Source organism: Rhagoletis pomonella, unplaced genomic scaffold (genome assembly GCF_013731165.1).
Source record: "Rhagoletis pomonella isolate Grant_MI unplaced genomic scaffold, Rhpom_1.0 Rhpom_scaffold_00007, whole genome shotgun sequence".
Lineage (NCBI taxonomy): Eukaryota > Metazoa > Arthropoda > Insecta > Diptera > Tephritidae > Rhagoletis > Rhagoletis pomonella.
In genome coordinates, this window is record NW_023458561.1 from 69,724,975 (window position 1) to 69,743,927 (window position 18,953).

The 18,953-nt window shown below is 38.1% G+C and overlaps 1 protein-coding gene across 8 annotated transcripts in view; it reads right to left on the minus strand.

Annotated features, from left to right (window-relative positions):
• Positions 1–401: 401 nt before the first annotated feature.
• LOC118743456 (mucin-12) overlaps positions 402–18,953 on the minus strand; it is a 149,515-nt gene continuing 130,963 nt past the window's right edge. Inside the window, exons 12-20 of one of the 8 annotated variants that reach the window (XM_036476136.1) lie at positions 16,197–18,260; positions 15,444–15,638; positions 12,332–12,441; positions 11,630–12,007; positions 10,401–11,249; positions 8,299–8,695; positions 4,826–4,977; positions 3,688–3,811; positions 1,747–1,835 (exon numbers count right to left, since the gene is read on the minus strand). In XM_036476136.1, coding sequence (XP_036332029.1) covers positions 3,689–3,811; positions 4,826–4,977; positions 8,299–8,695; positions 10,401–11,249; positions 11,630–12,007; positions 12,332–12,441; positions 15,444–15,638; positions 16,197–18,260 — 4,268 coding nt within the window. In that variant the 3' untranslated portion in view covers positions 1,747–1,835; position 3,688. Of the gene's footprint in view, positions 1,836–3,687; positions 3,812–4,825; positions 4,978–6,822; positions 8,127–8,186; positions 8,696–10,400; positions 11,250–11,629; positions 12,008–12,331; positions 12,442–15,443; positions 18,261–18,953 lie in introns of all 8 variants that reach the window. The other 7 variants (XM_036476140.1, XM_036476134.1, XM_036476133.1 and 4 more) reach the window with 7 other exon arrangements.

The window sequence follows — 18,953 nt, forward strand, 5'->3', positions numbered from 1 at the left end:
GTTGCTTAGAAAACTAGTCGAATAATCTGTAGTGGCAACAGACAGCGATTAGTTTAGCACAATTGACTTTTACTTTATTATTGTTATGCACAATTGCTTATATGTATGTACGTAATACGTATGTATGTATGTATGTATAAAGTTGTAGGTGTATGTTATTTAGCCGCTATCTACATACATATTTTATTGAAAAACACATTTTAACGCTTCCGCTTTGTTCGCAGGCGTAAGAGAGATGCTAATTGAGATCAAAATAATGAATAATAAGTGAATAATATTTTCTTTCTACTCAAATTTATTTATTACTGAAGCACTATAAATGAAATGAAAGGAAATTGTTAAAATAAAATTTGCATCAAAACAAACGTAGCTCAAAATAATTAAATAAAAAACAACGTCTATATATGATTTAATTCTTTATTCAGCATATTTTTCAAATATTCAGTTAAATGTTTTATATAAATTAATAAGTAATAAAAAGTAAATACATTAATAGTTAAAACATTGTTCAAATCAGAATATAAACTATGTATATACACTTGAAAAAATATATTTTAATTGAAATGATAACGGTTGATATGAAAAACATAGTGAAAACTAAAAGTTAATTCTACGTACATATTTTATTTCGAAATAAGTTGCTTTTCCGAAAATTCCCTTCCATGCTTAATTTACATTTTACGATTTTTCAGTAGGTATTTCTTTTATATTTTTTTTTTTTTTGGTAAAAATTCGAGTTGGTTATATGAAATACGCAATTCGGTTGTTAATTCATACAATTGATAGCTTATGTAAATATGTATATATGTATTATGTAAGCATGTATGTATACGATTAGGTAAATGTATGTATAGAACGCACAGTAAACGAGTAAGCATCTGCTGCATATGCATACATATATTTATGCATACTAATAAATAAACTATATATTTGCTCACTGATATTTTTCGGCTGGTAGGTAATTTTGTAGAATAAAAGCAGTAACTGCATTAAAATATGTATCTTGAAATGATTATGATACGCAACTGTTCTATGAACAGATAAACGATTTTTTGTCGTTAGCATACAAATGTATGTATATACATATGTATGTTCATTAAATTTTCTCGCTTACATCAATATTTGCATTAATACGAGTATAAACTTTAAGAAATGAAAATTTTGGGTAGTTGAGCAACGAAAACTTATAAAAGGAATAAATACAATACATACATACATATGTATTTATGAATGCTAACATGTACATATGTATGTATGTTATATATGTTAAGTATATGTACATATGTATGTATGTGGGTAGGTATAAAATCTTTTGCATTGATACTTCGAATATATATGTATTTTGGGTTCATAATGAATATTTTTTTTTTTTTTGTATAAATTTGTATGGATATGGAACAGTTTTTCTAATTTACACTTATTCACTCATTCATATTCATTTAGTTTATTCGCCTTTAAATTAGCGTAAGTGTATTCTATTTTTTATTCGCTTACAACTAACTGCAATATTATATTATTTATAAACGTATATATGTATGTACTCATATGTAAGTATGCGTTTAGGTATTGTATTTTGTATTCCCTCCTCCCAGTGGCGTCGGTAAAACAGTCTGAATGTTCGGGTCGCGTACGGCCTCTAATTGCTCGTTTGTTAACGTTTAACAATTTTTTCTCCTCCGACTCTGACTCCGACATGTTTAGCAGCCTCTTTCTCGCCAGTAAACGATTTAATGTATTTTCGGTGCACTCCGATCGTTTATTTTTTGATTTCGTTTCAGTGTGGCGCCACGCTTGATTTGGTCCATCAGCGATTCATGACAAATGCGTGGATCGGGCTGTAAAAACAAAAGCACACAGATTTAATAAAAAAAAAAAACAAAAATGTCTACGCTAAATTGGCCAATTTAAAAATGTTAAAATACTACATAGTGACCAATTTTAAGCATAAATAAATATCAGCAGTAGTTTTTTTTTTTTTTTTGTCAATGAAGTGTGTAAGTTTGTAAATTATGCATTTGGATAAGTAATTATCGGAGTGTATTAGTAAAATCTTAATTTATTCGTACTTCTAAGACTTGAGCTATGCAGCGTTTAATATGTAGATGGGATTAATACCAACAAAAGTTAATCACTTTTTAGCACAAATTATAACCGGCTAAATAATACTGGTCTGCAACAGCTGTCGCCGCTGTCGAGCTTGCCTACTAAATCCGAACATAAGTCTTCTTTCAGATGTTGTTTTACCGGAAGTTTACCAGTTAATAAAATGTTGGGTAAAACCGGCATCAATGAGCTAGACCCTGGAGATCTCATTGTATTCGAAAGTTAAAAACTTAATTTAAGCCTAAGTGGAAGGTTCTATCATATTTTGTTTGTTTGCCACGTTTTTCTCAAAATCTGGAGCTGATGGACACCTTATACTTACGGGTTCGTAATAAGCACAAAAAGTCTATCAAAAAAAGCTTTGACATTTGCCGCATAAAATTTTTTCTCAATTTTTGTTGGCCAGTGTAATGATTAAAATAATAGTAAAAATTAAAAAATGAAGTCATAATCCGTACTGTAACCTCCTCGTGTGGGCTTCGGAAGCTATAACTTATATATGTATTTAGATTAACTGCAGGCGAGTTTTTGAACGGCCATATTAGATTCGCCATTTTTAACTTTTGAAATCTAACTTCACATTCGCAATCAGCAACCCCCCCAAAAAAAAAACCCCAGGTAACAAGTTTCAAGCGAATCCGATAAGATTTCCATTTTTAGCCACTTTTGCCATGAGCAATGGCGACGAGTGTTATACTTTCAACTCTTGAAAGATCCGACGACTAAAAAGCCTCCAAATAGCTTTCTTTGTGAAGTTAAGAATTTGTAAGAAACAGTAAACCAAACCAGCCAAATGTAGTTGGTAATGTTCTAATTACAAATCTACAGATCCATGGCGTAAAAAACCTGAGAAGGAATTTAAAATAGAAGTTAAGTTTTCTAATTATGAATTTAAGCAATTTTTATGTCGTTTTAAAGCTGGTGATTGTTGGTAAATGGCGCATGCTATGACGTTACTTTTTTTAAGATGTTCAGTTATACACTTTCAATATTAATGATTTTATCAACGTTATTGTGGCTTTTTAATATTTTATTTTTAATATTGTTATTCAGCTTTGTACCACGATTATGTTTATTAGGACAAATTAAATTAAAAAAGCAACAAAGTCTAAGCGGTAGAAGTTATAGCAGCTATTTCGGAGATCACCACATCTCCTCATAGGACTTCTTTTTTCTAGGCTTCAGCAGGGATCGAACGCGCATCATCGGCGTTGCAAAGTCAGAAGCGTTAACCACTGAGCTATGCACATTCCGTAAACTCTTGTTGCTAATTCATTTCCTTATTCAAGGAGCTGATTTGCCGCTATTTAAACTTGACAGCGTCGTAGTTGTTGTCAATTCTATACAGCTAGCCTTTGCTTTATTGTATAGTTTTAGGCCGGCTCTTCCTAAACTATCTATGTATTTGTCAATCAATGTTGGTTAATCGTGGTACAAAGCTCAATAAAAATATTAAAAATTAATGATTAATTTATTTAGGCGAATTGGTAATGCAAAGCGTAGTGCTGTGCAGCTAAAAGCGCATACAGACAGACGGTATCGGTATACCGAACCGAGCCCGTTTTTGCTTTTACTTTACGATACCTTAATGCGACGAAGACTCTTCGGCGGAGGAGGGTGGCGGTGTCAGCGGTGGCTGTGGTTGTGTTTGCGGTTGCGTGCGATATTGTTCGCTTGGACGAGCAGGTGTTTTTGGATTTTGATACATCTAGGAAGGGGGCGATCGTTTTTGTTTTTTATTTTTATTTTTTGGATACAGGAAACAAGCGATTATCAATCAAAATGCATAATACGCATACGTTTGTGCATACATACATACATATACATGGAAATAATTATATATAGGTCTGTTCGTCGAAAATCCAGCAAGAATTATCAAAATATCAGAGAGTAAGAAAAAATTTTCTCAAATTCTCTCTCATGTTGAGAAACTTGCAAATTTGTGCACGAACGCAAATTTGCAGGAATTTGCAAGTTTCCCTGCCAGCTGGCGTCCACGGTTGCATTTCAAACATAAAAAATTTTTATAGAATTTTTAAAATTCTTTCGGATGGCCAAAAACAGGATATACATGTATATTTCTTGTTGTTCTGACTTTCTTTAACATACACTTCAATTTCTTCATCGTACTAGCTGTCGTGTTTCTTAAATCGACTCTGGTTGCAATTGCATTCCGATAGCGAATACCATTTTTTTCAGCCGAATTAAGTTCAAATCATTGGAATTAACTAAATTAATTATATCAATAATTATTTACTTTCGTTTTTCATAAAAAAATCGCTCGTGTTTATAAATTTTTAAATTTAACGAACTAATTTATTCAAATTATTGTAGACAAAAATGCAACCATGCGCCACAACCACATGTTTTTCGTGTTTGCAAATTCTTGCTGGCAAAATTTTTTCCAGCAAGAATTTGCAACATCTCTCCAAGAGAACTGTCACTTTGCTCTCACAATTTTTGAGTGTTGGATAATTTTTTGGTCTGCACGAACGCGATTTGGGCAAAAATCGTGATAATTCGTACAAATTCGTACAAATTTTTTGCTCGACGAACAAACCTAATAATTGTAACGATATAGTCTAAAATCAACCAATAATATACATCCATACATACACACGTACTTATAATAAATAGTGTATATGATCGTGTACTATCATTTGAGGCCCTCCTTTGAGGCCCATTGATTTATAGTCCCAATTCGAATATGTGCAACACTTACCAAGGCTTTGCTATTGATCAGATTGCGCACTGCAAAGGCCCGCCCGGAGAGACCCTGCTTGGCCAGCTTCGCATTGAGATTCTCAAGAAATTCTGCTTTTGTTTTCGAACGAATGCTGCCCGCCTTCTCAATGTTAGAGCTAGCATAACTCGCTGTTGAACGGCGTTTGACGATTGGCGAAGAGAGATGGTGCATAATTTTCGAATTTTCGTTTTGGCAGCCAATTTCGAAATTTAAAATATTTTTCGTGTTTGTTGTGGGTGCAATAAGCCATGACAGAAATGCAATGGACGGCAAAAAGTGAGAAGAGAAAAAATGTAAAAAATTGAATGTTATCAATAATCAATTAAAAAAATTAATAATAATAAACAAAATATTATGTTTAAAAACAATAGAAAATTTAAAAATGAAACTTTATAAAATTTGCAATCAACGATGCTGAACGAAATTATTTACATACATATCATAATAAAAAAAATGCTGTAAAAAATGCAATGGACGAAAGCAAAATTCAATCAAAGATCATTAACATAGCCTTAAAATATCAAATATAACAAAACATAAGCTATTAGTTCAATATACATACATACATAATTTCAAATATAAGTATTAATACATAAATCACTATGAACAAAAGGACATACACATATTGCACAGTATGTATAACGATTGTATGTATAAATTAATCAGGTACGATGAAAAGGAACAAAATTACATATTTAAAAAAAAAACCTCATTAGGTAAACATGCACATTTTTTAATGATAGCTATTACATTGCTTAATATTATTAGATTTCTTTAGTTAAGTGTTTCACTTCATGTTTTTTACTAAACTCATTTTTTTTTTTTTTTTTTTTAAATAAATGTTCTGCTCAAAAAGCAATAACGGTGCAGAAAAGTGCTCGACCAAAATATGTATTACATAAAAATCTAATAACAAAACGTGCAAAACTCGCCTCGATCGGGCGAAGGACGCCTTAAAATAAATTAAAGTTATCATCAAAACCTTGCAAAGCGAAACGGAGTATGTGTGATCGCCCTACACAATTTTCTCTAAAACATCCTGATCAAAGAAAGTTGTTAGAGGTAGAGTTAATTTAAAAATAACAAGAAATAAGTCTTAGCTCCGCCAAAATGAAGCTATGTATTCCCAATATAGCAGTTTTTACTTTGTTAAGAAATAACCGTACCGTTATATGGGAGGCCGGCACCTACCTACCTTGATTGAAGAGCAGCCAAATATGTATTTACGTTCTTATTGGAGTTATTGTGTGGACGGACTAACAGACAGACAGGCATATGAAATCGATCGAGTTTATCTCTTAATTCTGAGCATTTTGATACATATACAACTCTAAATGTCACGTAAACAAACGTACTGCTGGAGCAAAAACATTCAACTAAAAAAATAATTGAGAACTAAAGAGATTGCCACTTTTCAACGAATGCAATGCAACTACAAATTAACCCATATTATAACTAGATTTTATACTTGCTATGTGCAATTGATGTAGTGATGAGATCACATGATATCGATATCAAAGTGTTTTGAGAAGAAAGAGAATAATAAAAAATTTCAATTTTTATGTAGTAGGATAAAAGTGGGAATCAATGTTGGAAGCTGAAGAACGCGGTGTTGAATGGGGAGCCGAAGGTGGTGCTCAACAAAATGCAGCGCCGTTGCGTTTATCACCGACAGTATGTCGCTTTGTCCATTTAATTCGACAAATTGCTGAAAAGCGTGAAACAGCAGTGAGTGCAATACAGAGGCGACATGCAACGCCGTCAATAATAATAGTCAGCAGTCAGTCAGTACTCGCGTTGGTCATGACGCATGAGACGTTCGTACTGCAAACTCAAAAACTAAAGGCGGCTAACAAAATAAAGTTTAAAATTCAAAACTCCAATTGATGTTAAACAAATGAAAAGAAAATGCTTCATGTGACAGCAAACTGACTGGATGCAATGCAGACAAAACAAAAACAACGCGCGCTCACTTGAATTGTGCGGGGCAGCGTAGTAACCATTGCCGGCTGCTCCACCACTATTACCGCCGCTACTGCCAATGCCGCTGCCGTGATGCTGCTGCTGCTGCTGCTGCTGCTGTTGCTGATGATGATGGTGGTGGTGGTGATGACTCCTCGAGCTAGTGCCGTAAATGCTCGCCAACGACGACGGCGACGAACAGGTGGGTGATGCCGGCTGCGAGTGCACCGATGCGGGCGAGTGACAGTGTATGGTTGTAGTTTGAATGAATGGATTGGTGGCGACAAAGATCTTCTGCTGCACGCTGGAGTGACGCGAGGGTACGGGCGGCTGCCGGTGATTGCTTTGCAAAGTGGCTGACTTTTGTTTATAGGACATCTGTTGTTGCTGCTGTTGCTGTTGGTGGTGTGGCAGTGGTATTTGCGCACGGTGAGTTGCAGTAGTCGCCTGGGAATGTTGCTGGTGTTGTTGAGCGGCTGCGTTGGCGGTTGGGTGGTGATATTGTTGCTGTTGGTAGTGTTGTTGCTGTTGCTGCTGCTGCTGATAGTGCTGTTGTTGCTGCAAACGCTGTTGTGCGAGATTCTTAGGCAATGTCATGGCGGACGAAGGGGGAGCATAGGTGGCGCCGCCCGCGCCTGCGCTGCTAACGCTTAGATTTGTGCGCATAGCATTTTTGGGCATGGTCGCAGTTGCATTGGCTGTGGCTGAGTAAATGGATGAGTTGGTGGGTGGCGGTGGTGGATTCTCAAGCGGCGGTGGGCAGCTGTGATGTGGCTCGCGATGATGATGATGAAGCTGTTGCTGTTGTTGCTGCTGCTGCTGCTGCTGCTGCTGCTGTTGCGATTGCGTTGGAGCAATGTAATGTCTGGCTACACCGCCAGGAGGAGCGTAGGTCGCTTGATGCTTCGATTGCTGTGCAGCTGCAGCATTTTTATTGGCGTTAATTTGAGTGGCGGCGGATGGCGAGTGTGACGTTGCGGTGGTTATCGAGGAGGATGAGGAGTAAATATTTGAGTGCATATGCTCTTTGGGCCCTTGCGCTGCATTTTGCGAAGCGACTGACTGATATTGACTATGCTGATTGATATGGTAATTGTGGTGATGATCTCGCGAGGATGCGTGATAATGGGAGGCAGAAGCTGCTGCTTGTGACTGCGACTGCGACTGTGACTGTGACTGTATTTGTGATGGCATTGTTGAGGAAAGAACAACGGCCGTGGAAGTGGCATTCGTTGCAAATGAAGTGACTTTTGAGAGTAGCGATGAAGTAGAAGATGATAGGGGAAAATGTGGTGCAGCATTGAAATTGGCTGTTGTGGATGATGAATGTGAGAAATGGGATGATGACGATACTGGCGGTGTAGAGGATGCAGATACAGTAATAGATGATGGTGATGATGATGATGATGACGCTTGAGATGATTGCGTGGCATTTGCAGTGCTAAAACTACCATAAATTTTACTATGTTTCTCTATATTCGATTTACCGTCATAGTTTTGCTGCTGGTGCGTCGGAGCGGTGGCGGCTGATGACATTTGTTGCTGCTGTTGGTGATGGGGATGCGTGTAATTCCTCATATAGACGGGCTCACTTTGGTGATGCTGATGCTGGTGGGGCAATGTGTGGTGGTTTGGTGAATTAGGCGTGGAGCCATAAGTGCCACCATCACTTGCATTATGCTGCTGCTGTTGTTGGTTTTGCTTGCTTAGTCGGGCATTAAGCTGTGCGATAAGATTTGGATTGGTTTTCGGCTGTGTTGGCGGTACAACCGGATGATGTTGGCTGTGGTGGTCATTCGGTGCCGGACTAGCCGAACGGAAGCTCGACATGCTTGTGACGATTTTCGGTTGCGCATAAATGCCAGGCGATGATGTGCGGAATGACTAAATGCAAAAAATATAGAAAATCATAAAACAAAGCATTAGTGCGAGACGCCAAAATCAAGCGAAAAAAAACATTCAAATGGATATTTCGTATTGAGTTAAGTGCATGATTCTGTGCCAGGATATTAATCACACCACCTAGTTAAACAAATTCGTCCATTTCAGTGGCGGATCCAGCGGGGCGGTTTTGGGGGTTAAACTACGTAACAGTCAGTGGCGGACTCACGAGGAGTGTTTTAATACATAGACACCATTTTATACATACATATGCGCCATATTAAAACACCCCCCGTGGGTCCGTCACTGACTGACACGTAGACCCCCCGCTGGATCCGCCCCTGGTCCATTTGTAGTAAGCGTGTACATTATTGTGTGTTTGTTAAAATACAGTGCAAGTGGTTGTGCTGTCAATTAGTTAGTAATCGTAAAACTATAAGAATGTCTTCTATGTATATAAAAAATAAACAAATGAAATTTCAAAAATGAAATGCAGTGAATTATAGTACAAAAATAAATATTTTCATTATATAAATATGCACTTCAAAAAAGTTTTCACATTACAGCAAAGCGCACATTTGCTTGGCTAAATTGTAAATTTTCGATAAAAATCTATAAATCTGAACTACATAGAAAACCGGTCGGAAAATGGCTCCTCGATAATAAGGTAATGTGTCCTGTCGTGTTATACATAAAAAAATATGTAATCAATATAAAATAATGAATCATTCTAAATTAAAATCAAAGATATCTGCTAATCTTTAGACTCAAAATAAAATGATAAAAAACAAATTTAAATAAAACATACATACATGAAGTTGGTCAAGTGAAATTTTAACCATAATGTTAAATGCGTTATACAAAAGAAAATGCAAAGTTAAATAAAGTACTGTCGATTTGAAAAATAACTAAAAACTGCTAATGAACTGATGTAGTACAGTTTGCATGAAAATGATTAAAGGATAAAATTACATTTTAACAAATATAATCTGACGTATAATTCTTAATTGTGGGTAATAACCTGGCGATACGAGGACTTAGTTCCCTGCTATTAAATAGTACATAGAGATTTTATACAATCTAATACATAATTAATAATTATTAAATAAATAAAAAATTTAAGACGTAAGAACAGCAGAAACTTTTGCACGTGTATTAGTGGGGCAACGTTGTACATACCCGGATACTTATACCACTGGAATATAACAATAAAAAGGAGGAATAACCTGGCGTTTGAGGACAAAAGTCTATGCCATCAGATCAAAGCCAAAAAAAAATATGCATTTAACGATTAACTAGAAAAAAAAAAAAATTATAATAATAAAAATAAAAATAAAAACAAAAAATACGATTCGGAACACTTTAGGAAGAAAATCTTTGTGAATATAAAACTAGTGAATGAATTTATGTACATATGTATGTCTAACTATTTACTACATATTTCAAAAATACATTTTCGAATCAAAATCGGTAAATTGCTCTCTGTTAGTCAAAGTGCTGTGGTTAATCCGGTTATACATATATACAAACATTTATGCTTTTTTTCAATCGTTGTTGTTATTTTTTATTTTTTTTTTTTGCACCCAACAAATGAGTTTGCTGCTCTTGCTGTTATGCGCCGATTAGGTACGAAGAAGCTGATTAGTATGAATTACAAATTACGCTACTCGCTACTCGTTTCGTTTTTGCACACCAAAGCAGGACTTACGGCGTTGCCACTATACATATTGGCTTCATCTTCAAGGTCGACAAGATTCTCCGCCGTAAGCTGTGACTGTTGCTGGTGTTGTTGTTGTTGTTGTTGCTGGTGTTGTTGCTGCTGCTGCTGCTGTTGGTATTTATGTTGTAGCTTGGGAGAGTGAACGTGCTGATGCGGTGACGGCAGGTAATCATAAAGCTGTTCGTGTTGTTGTTGTGGCGGTGATTGTAGATGATTGTATTGTTGTGGGGTATGTTGTTGTGTTGTTGGTGTAACGTGTTGATGACACTCACTTAACTGCTTTTGGTGCATTTGCTGCTGCTTAAGCGAACGCTGTTGATTTGGATTTGGTGGTGGTAAAGGGGGTGGCAGCTCTATTTTGGTATGCTGGAAGTCGTAAGGTGGCGGTGAGGTGTACGATGGTGACACTGGTGACTGGTGTGCGACCTTCTTTTTGGCCATACCTCGGAGCGTATTACTGCTGCTGCATCCTGCCTCATGCAGCAGCTGTGCTTCCCGTATGGGCGGCTGTAAGTGGTGTGTTGATTTTCTTGGCTGAGTGCCGTCATAGTAATGGTAAATGGGTGTTATTGGCAGAGTTTGGCAAGCGGCATCGTTAGCATTAGTAAGCAGCTGTGGTGGTGTGGCGGTGAGTTGGGAGCTAACCTCAACATATGGGTTGTAGTAGGAATAAGCATCGTAATGGAGCAACGACTGTTCAGTATCGTAATTGGGCACCGGTGGTAAAGAGGTAGAGGAAAAGCTCTTAACGGTTGTGGAGTAAATATTTTGTTGTAGTTGTAGTGGTGGCTGTGGTGATGTTGGTGTAGGTGTTTGTGATGGTGAGTGCTGTGTTGTCAGTGTGGTGCAATCAAGCATAGTGGGGTAGTGAACGAGTGGTGAGTTCAATGTTTTTTTTTTGTTTGTTTTCAGAGTCAGTTTTGGTTTAGTGCAGGTATTTATGCATAAATAAATAAAAATTGTATACAAAATAAGTAAAGTAAAAAAATTAAGTAGATAAAATAAAATTAAAATAAATTCGTATCTATAAAAAATTTCGATTTGATAAACCAAATACATATGTAAATGGGGCAAGGTAATCAATGACAAGTTTTTTCGCCAATTGGGCGGGACAAATTGTCTACACACTGCCCATCTAGCTATGGTTGTCGTTGTGGGAGTTGCTAAGCAAAGGGTCTATGTTTTTTGGAGGGACGTTGCACTACAGTTTCTCTCACCTGCAGGGCCTGTAATTGCTGTTGTTGTTGTTGGTGGTGCTGGTGGTGCTGTTGTTGGTGTTGTAACTGCTGCATGTGTCGAATCGAATTCGGTGAAGCAGGCTTGTGACGCATAGCGGATAGCGCCTTCACCGTTTCAGCCACCTTCAGCGATGAGCTGGGCATCGGTGTTGCTGGCGACGGTGAAGAGGCCGACAATTGGGTAGCGTGCCTTGAGTCAAGCAAATAAGCGGGCGGGGGTGGCAGACTATCAACGGAATCATATTGGGAATATTGTGCTGCTGGTGGCTTTTGATGACTGGCGGCCTGTTGGGTGGCGTGATATTGAGCTTGTTGAGATTGGTTTGGATGTTGATGTTGTGGCGATTGCGGAGGAGCCTGTTTGCGTAATAGCGTGTAATAAAGTTGAATGGGTAGAAAACGAAAATTTAAACGAAATTAAATTATAACAAAAACGAAAATTGAAAATGGAAAATAGAAATGAATGAAAATAACCGATGAAAATCGTTATACTAAACTAAAAATTACTATTTAGTGTTCTGAGTCGGTGTTTACGTTTTATGCTTCGACTGTAGGTAAAATCCTGTTGCTCATACTTCCCACACCTTTTTGCCAGTACAAGGTAAGTACTAAGTACAAACCAGCTACACTTTTTTATAGTATATCTTAAGGCATACTTAATACGTTTCGTTCTAAACTTACCCCAGTGCCTGTGGCATTGTGACTCGGCGTCACCGATGAGCTGCGACGCACCGGCGGCGGTGGCTTAGCCGTGTTAACTGACGAACGGCGCGCAATACGCGTCACGCCTCCTGTTTGACAAAACAAAACGATAGTTAGAGTTTGCAAAGTGTATACGTTTTTTGGTTTTGTGTTAAATTTTATATTAGAAGTATGCCATAACCGTTATCCAATAGATATGTATGTTTAAAATAGTTATTTTTTTTTTCAGTACAGCAGAAATGCGATAATCCGACAAGTGATTTGTGGTTTGTCGAATTTATCATTTATCATTATCTTTACATTTTGGCAATTTATAAAAGTGGTACCAAATTGGCGTGCCTGATTACGAGAGCGAAATATAAGACGTTTAAGTCTAAGGGACGGATTATCGGAATTCTACTGTACATACTTATTTTGTTGTAATTATTAGATGCACAAACACAAGACACCATAATATTTAGCAGGCCAAATTGTAAACAGTTACTCTCTTGGCAAACGAGTAGGTTATGTTAACGTGTGCCTTTATTTATTTACATATTCACAGTACTGAGCCGAATTACCGTTAGTTGACAGAATGCTAATTGAACCCAAAGTCGGTAGAACTAATTTGAACCCAAATTTGCAGAAACAACTAAGAGACTTCCAATTGATTTTTAATACAATTCAATTAGCAATCGGTGCTTTTGTAGACTTTTTGTAGTCATTTTAAAATTAGTAGACACCAATTTATTTATTGTTTTGTTAGTAATCCACCAAAAGGACCTGATATATGATATGTTGGTTTATACATTTTTGTAGAAACATTTAGTATTTTGTTTTAGTAATCATATGTATTCTTTTTAGTAGACGAACTACCCTAAATCGGAGTTTTGCCTTCAATGAAGTCGAACGATAGAATGAGATAGAAATGTGTCTGATGTGTGAGCGTGCTTTGTTAGGTGAGTGAATTGATAAAAATTTAAGGAATTGATGTGGGTTTATAGATGAAGTGAAATATGTATATGTATGTACATAGGATGGACGCACAGAATGGCACATTTCAGTTTAGAAGTTATACTTTCGATTAAACAAGCAGCAGTGAGAGAAATGGAAATATCACCGGCGTTAATCAAAAAATTTGCGAAGAATTAGCGGACGCAAAATTATACACCAAGTTATTAAAACTAATATTTTGTACGATTTTGAAATTTCATAGAACACCAATATTTAAAAGAAAGTAATAATTAACCACCAAAGAAACTTTTAATTAAAGCATGGTAAAAAAAAAAACGATTTTTGAGCCAACACCAAAAATGAATTTGTCAGAGTTAGTACGTATGTACATTATATAGAAAGATATCGGATTTTGTAAACATTTTAACTTTTTTCTGTAGCTTCAGAGGCCCTTTATTAATGAAAAAAATTGCAATTTAGTGAAGTTTTTGAGCCATTGGCTAGTACTCTCTCTCTTTCAAAAAGCAAACTAGATAAGAAATTCTCGAAAGCATGATTTTGTATCCGTAAAATTTACTGAATTCACTTCAATCAAACTTACAGTAGGGAATGAGACACAGGACAATCTAAGGCGAATTTTAAGGATTCTTCTTCCATTTGATATTTATATATGACATATGTGTATGTCTGTATGTCCCATACACTGCACTGTTCTCTTATAGATTTATTATACTTTTCCAATTACTTTTCGCCAGTTTGCTTCAAAATTGATTAGTTATTGAATCGAGAATATATGTATGTAAGCAAATTTGCTCCCATTTTCGGAACAGTCAAATTTTTTTAATTCAATATTCAAATACTTTTTTCGTGCTGCTGTAAGATAGAGTTGGTTACTCTACTCTCAATAAGGCAAACCTTTAGCGTTTTTTAATGCGTTTTTGAAAGTGCTGCATTAGCATTTAGTAGCTGTTCGTTAGACACCTGTTCCATTACAAAAAAAAAGGAGAAAGTAATAAAAGTAATGTACTCAAAATTGGTTGATACAACGTCAAAATAGAATTTAAAGGAAATTTCTTACATTCTTATAGTGCAGAGAAGTTCAAGAAGAAATAATTTGCACACTATGTACATCAGAAATTTTTTAATTAAACTTCAAACCACGCGAGTTGGTGGTGGAGTTACGAGGGATAAAAAGTGATGAAGCTTTGAAGTGAAGCTTTGTTAGGAACTTAGTGAAATCGATCCTATTGGGCGTATCTTTCAACAAGTGCAGATTAAATTTCTCATTTCTTATATGGGCAAATCCGAGAAATATTCTACCCAGAACGAAAAGCAATGCATGCAATTTAATTTCTCGCATTTTTGTGTCAAAAATGGCATAGCACAATATATACTAATTTCATATTTCTCTTCACACATATTTGAGAAATCTTTTGTGCGCCACGCCACTTACTTGTTGAAACAAAGCTCTGAATAGCATTAGTTTTAAGCACTATATCTTTTAATAAAATACCACAATATCGCTTTAAAAGAAAACAATTTTTTTTAACGGCAAAAAAAAGTAATGCCCGCAACGTAACGACCTTAATGAATATATAAAATTTTTTTGAAGTTAATCCAACCTTTAGTTTGATTTTATTGTACATTTTGTTAACTTCATTATTTTCACTGCCAAGTATTTTTGTAGATTGTGTTCTCCATACATGACATTTTACAGAAATCGGTTGACTTTTCAATAACGTTCGAACACAAATTTCCAGGGCAAATACAGCGCCATTTATTCAAATTTAAATTTCCATTATTTTGCTCTTTAAAGTACTGCTTTAAACTTTCCCTTATACCCCACACACATTTTTTAACTTGTAATTTTTTTTGCCGACAAAAAGATTTAAAGAAACTTAAGACACGTCCGTACGTAACGTCCGCAACGCTAGGATTTGCCCATATGTAAATGAACGCGACAAAATTAAGAGTGCAAAATTAAATAGAAGTTAGAAAATTAGAAACAACACAAACTCCAATGATACTTGAATGAATCGGAAAAGCACCAGAAGTTAGACTAAGTATTGAAATTATGAAATGAGCCAACATTAGTACAAATCAAGAAAACCATAACAAACAGCCAAAAGAAAGTCAGAGTCAAACGAACGAAACGAACCCGACAACGAAGCCGGTCTCGGCGTGATGTTCGGTTTGGCGGCGGCGGCGGCGGCGGCGGAATTTATGTTCGATGCGGATGTGGAGGCTGCCGAGACCGCAGTGGAAGCTGCTGATTGGTTGGTTGGTTGGATGGGAGGCGGCGTGGATGTACAAGCAGAAGAACACGCATAGGTGCAGGAAGATACTACTGACACTGTTGGTGTTGGTGATGATGATAGGGGTGGCGGCGAACACGACGATGGCAATGACAAAGTATGAACAGTTTCGATGCGGGTGTGGTGTTTTTGTTTTGGGCCGATAGACACCCCAGTTGCCGATTGCAATCGTGGTGGTGGTAATGGTGACGTTGGTGGTTGGCATTTAATGCGATCAGTCGGCGAACGAGATGGCAAGCAAGATGCCGAGTGGAATGATAATGTCGACGATGGCAATGTGGATGAAGATGGTGGTGGTGGTGAGGCACGTGTCGTGGTGGTTGTCATGGATGCAGAGCGTTTGGCGCGTGATTTGCCGTTCGTTATGTTATCGATGTGGTAAATGTTCGTGTTGTTGTTGTTGTTGTTGTTATGTTGTGATTTCAGCGCATGAAATTGATAATGAGTTCGATTAGAATGGATTTGTTTACTTGTTCTAGGATATGCAGTTGAAGGAGATGAGGTATGCTTGGACGCACTTTTACTACTACTACTATTATTATTATTATTATTATTATTATTATTATTATTATTATTGTTACTACTACTATTAGTACCATTTTGGTAGACAAGTTGTGACCCTGCCGATGAGGATGCGGATGCGGATGCGGATGCGGATGCAGTCGTGTGGTGATGGGATGATAATGCGGCTTTCACTACAAATGCCAAATGATTTGATCGGCAGGCAGATGCAGATGCGGATGCTGATGCAGGTGCAGGTGCAGTTTTTGTTGGTGTTGAATTTGGTGGAATTGGTGTACTACAACTGCGCTTATTGAACATAATTGCATTACAGTTATTATTGTAGCTGTTGTTGTTAGTGTTGCTGCTGGCGCCGCTGCTATTTCGATTGCCATTAGCTGTGGTGGCATTGGTGGTGGTTGTGGTGGTTGTGGTGATGATGGTGGTGGTGTTGATGGTATTGTTGGAGGAATTCGAGTTATTTTTGTTGCTATGATTGTGGTTGCTGAGGTATATTGGATTATTTGAGTTGTTGGCGGCTGACTGATGGGATGAGTGTTGTTGTAATTGCTGTTGTTCTTGTATTAGCTGTTGCTTTTGTTGCAAGAGCTCTTGATGCTGCTGCTGTTCCTTTTGCAATTGCAATTTCAACTTTTGCTTGCGTATTTTTGCATCTAAGTCGGCCTTGAAACTGGCCTTAGTCAAAAGCGGTGGCGGTGGTGGTGTAGGCACGCCCGATAAACGTTCCGCCACCGCTTCACAACTACCCCTACCACTACTACTACTCTTACGCGTGCTACTAGATTCTAGTAAATTATCGGCCGCTTGGCCATTGAAAATACTCAAACTTGGCTTTGGCGGCAATGCTGCTTTGCGGCGTATTATGGTATCACTGTTGTTGTGTGCATTTGGTGTTGCCACCTTCCTACTACCTCCCCTACTCTCTTCTGGCGCTTGCGTTTGCGGCGTACCTGCGTAAGCATGTTGGTTGGGCGCTCGCAGAAGCGACAATTCGCTGCCGCTGTTGTTATTCTCGCTGCAGCCCAGCAGCTGCAGTTGTTGTTCGCTGGAAGCGCGGAACGAGGAGAGCCGCTGTTTGGCAGGCGCTACGGTCGCGGTGTGCGGCGGCGAGGTGGGCACTGAGCACGACAACGACGACGACGACGACGATAGCGCCAACGCAGACATCATGCTCGATCCCGGCGCGGAGGCCGCGTTCAATGACGCGCACAGGTTGGCCGGCAACTGCGTTAGCTCGCGCATATCCTGACGCGCTAACTGCTGCTGCAACGGATCCTTGGTGCGCAGCACGACTATCTCCGAATTCTGCTTGACGTAGTCAATATCCGGCGTGATGGGTATCTGATGATCATAGATCACTACAACATTGCTACCGCCATCGCTGCCATTATCCATGCTGTACGAGGCGTGCGATACGCAATCGTCGGCCGTCGTTGTCGATGACACTGCCATCAGCGAGCGACTGTCGCCGATAACGCTGCCCACATCGGCGGGCTCATCCACGCCCGATGAAGCGGCTATCGACGATGACGAAGCCGCTGTGGCGAAGTGCGCAAACGTCAGATTCTCGTAGCCGCCCGCCAGCGAACTCGTTTCGCTTACATAGCAACGACTTAGCTCCGAATCGGAATTGTACTGCTGCAATGTGCGGCCATTATTGTCTCTGCTACTGCCAGCGCTAGTGTTGTGCTGGCCGTTGTTGGTGCTCCCGTTCGCGCTGGCGTTGTTATTTAGTCTCGTTAGAGAGCCCACATCCGCGGCAATGTCATCGGAGGCAGCATCGGACAGATCAGTGCCACAGCCACTCGTTTGATTGCTAGCGCACTGCGGCGATTTGGGTGGTTGCGGCGCGCATATAACTGTTAAGGGCGTCAAATCGCCAGTGTTGCCACATTCCGACACTTTTGGCTTTGTGTTATTTCCCATGTCTTCGCCAACGCCGCTGCTACTGCTCGTGCTGATAAAGGGGAAGAGCCGATCGCCGCAATTGTCCCCTGTTGATGCTGTCGGCGTCGTTGTTGTTGTTGTTGATGGTGTAGCTGCTGTAGAATGCTTGTTGGCATCGATCTCGCGTTGAAACGAGTCTAATTCGCCAATTAAATTATTTAATTCTTGGATCGAATCTTCAAAACTTTTATCTACAAGAGGGTCACAGGTCGGTTTTATGGTGTTCGGTGTTTTCAGAGGGGTTGTTGTTGTAGAAATTGTTGGTTTTGTGCGTCAAAGAGTTGCATGTGTGTGTGTGGTTGGTGGATTTATATACATTTTGTTCATTGTGGTAGATTTTTTGTTTGCAAGGAAGTGTGAAATTGCAGTAAGAGTAGATTTACCGTTGGAGTTTTTTTTTTTTTTCAAGCGAAATCATGTTGCAAAATTGAAAAGGTGTTTTCATTGTTGATTTGTTGGTTTTAGTGTTGGAAGGTTGGTTGTGTGTTTGTTTTGTTGTCGTTGTTTCGTTTTTTTTTTTTGTTTTGTTGCGAAAACAAAAAAAACAACAAGGGATATGTCGGGTAGAGTGGGGAAGAAAAAAGAAAAAGGGGAAATGAAAAACAAAGAGAATTTAATTAATTTGTTGTAGTTTTTGTGTTGGAAACAAATGGAATTTAAACAGAAATAAAGACATACAGGTTAAGCGTGAAAGGGGAGAGGATCCAAGAGTTAGCTGAAGATCAAGAGCCCAAAGCCAAGGTCTTCGAAAACTTTAACTTTAAAAATAAATATTGCTTATTTGTAATAAAATTTTATATCGAAACAACAGTCAATCCGATGTGGAGATTCAGCATTAATTACATTCATATGTACATACATCGTAGTCATCATTACAAAAAGTC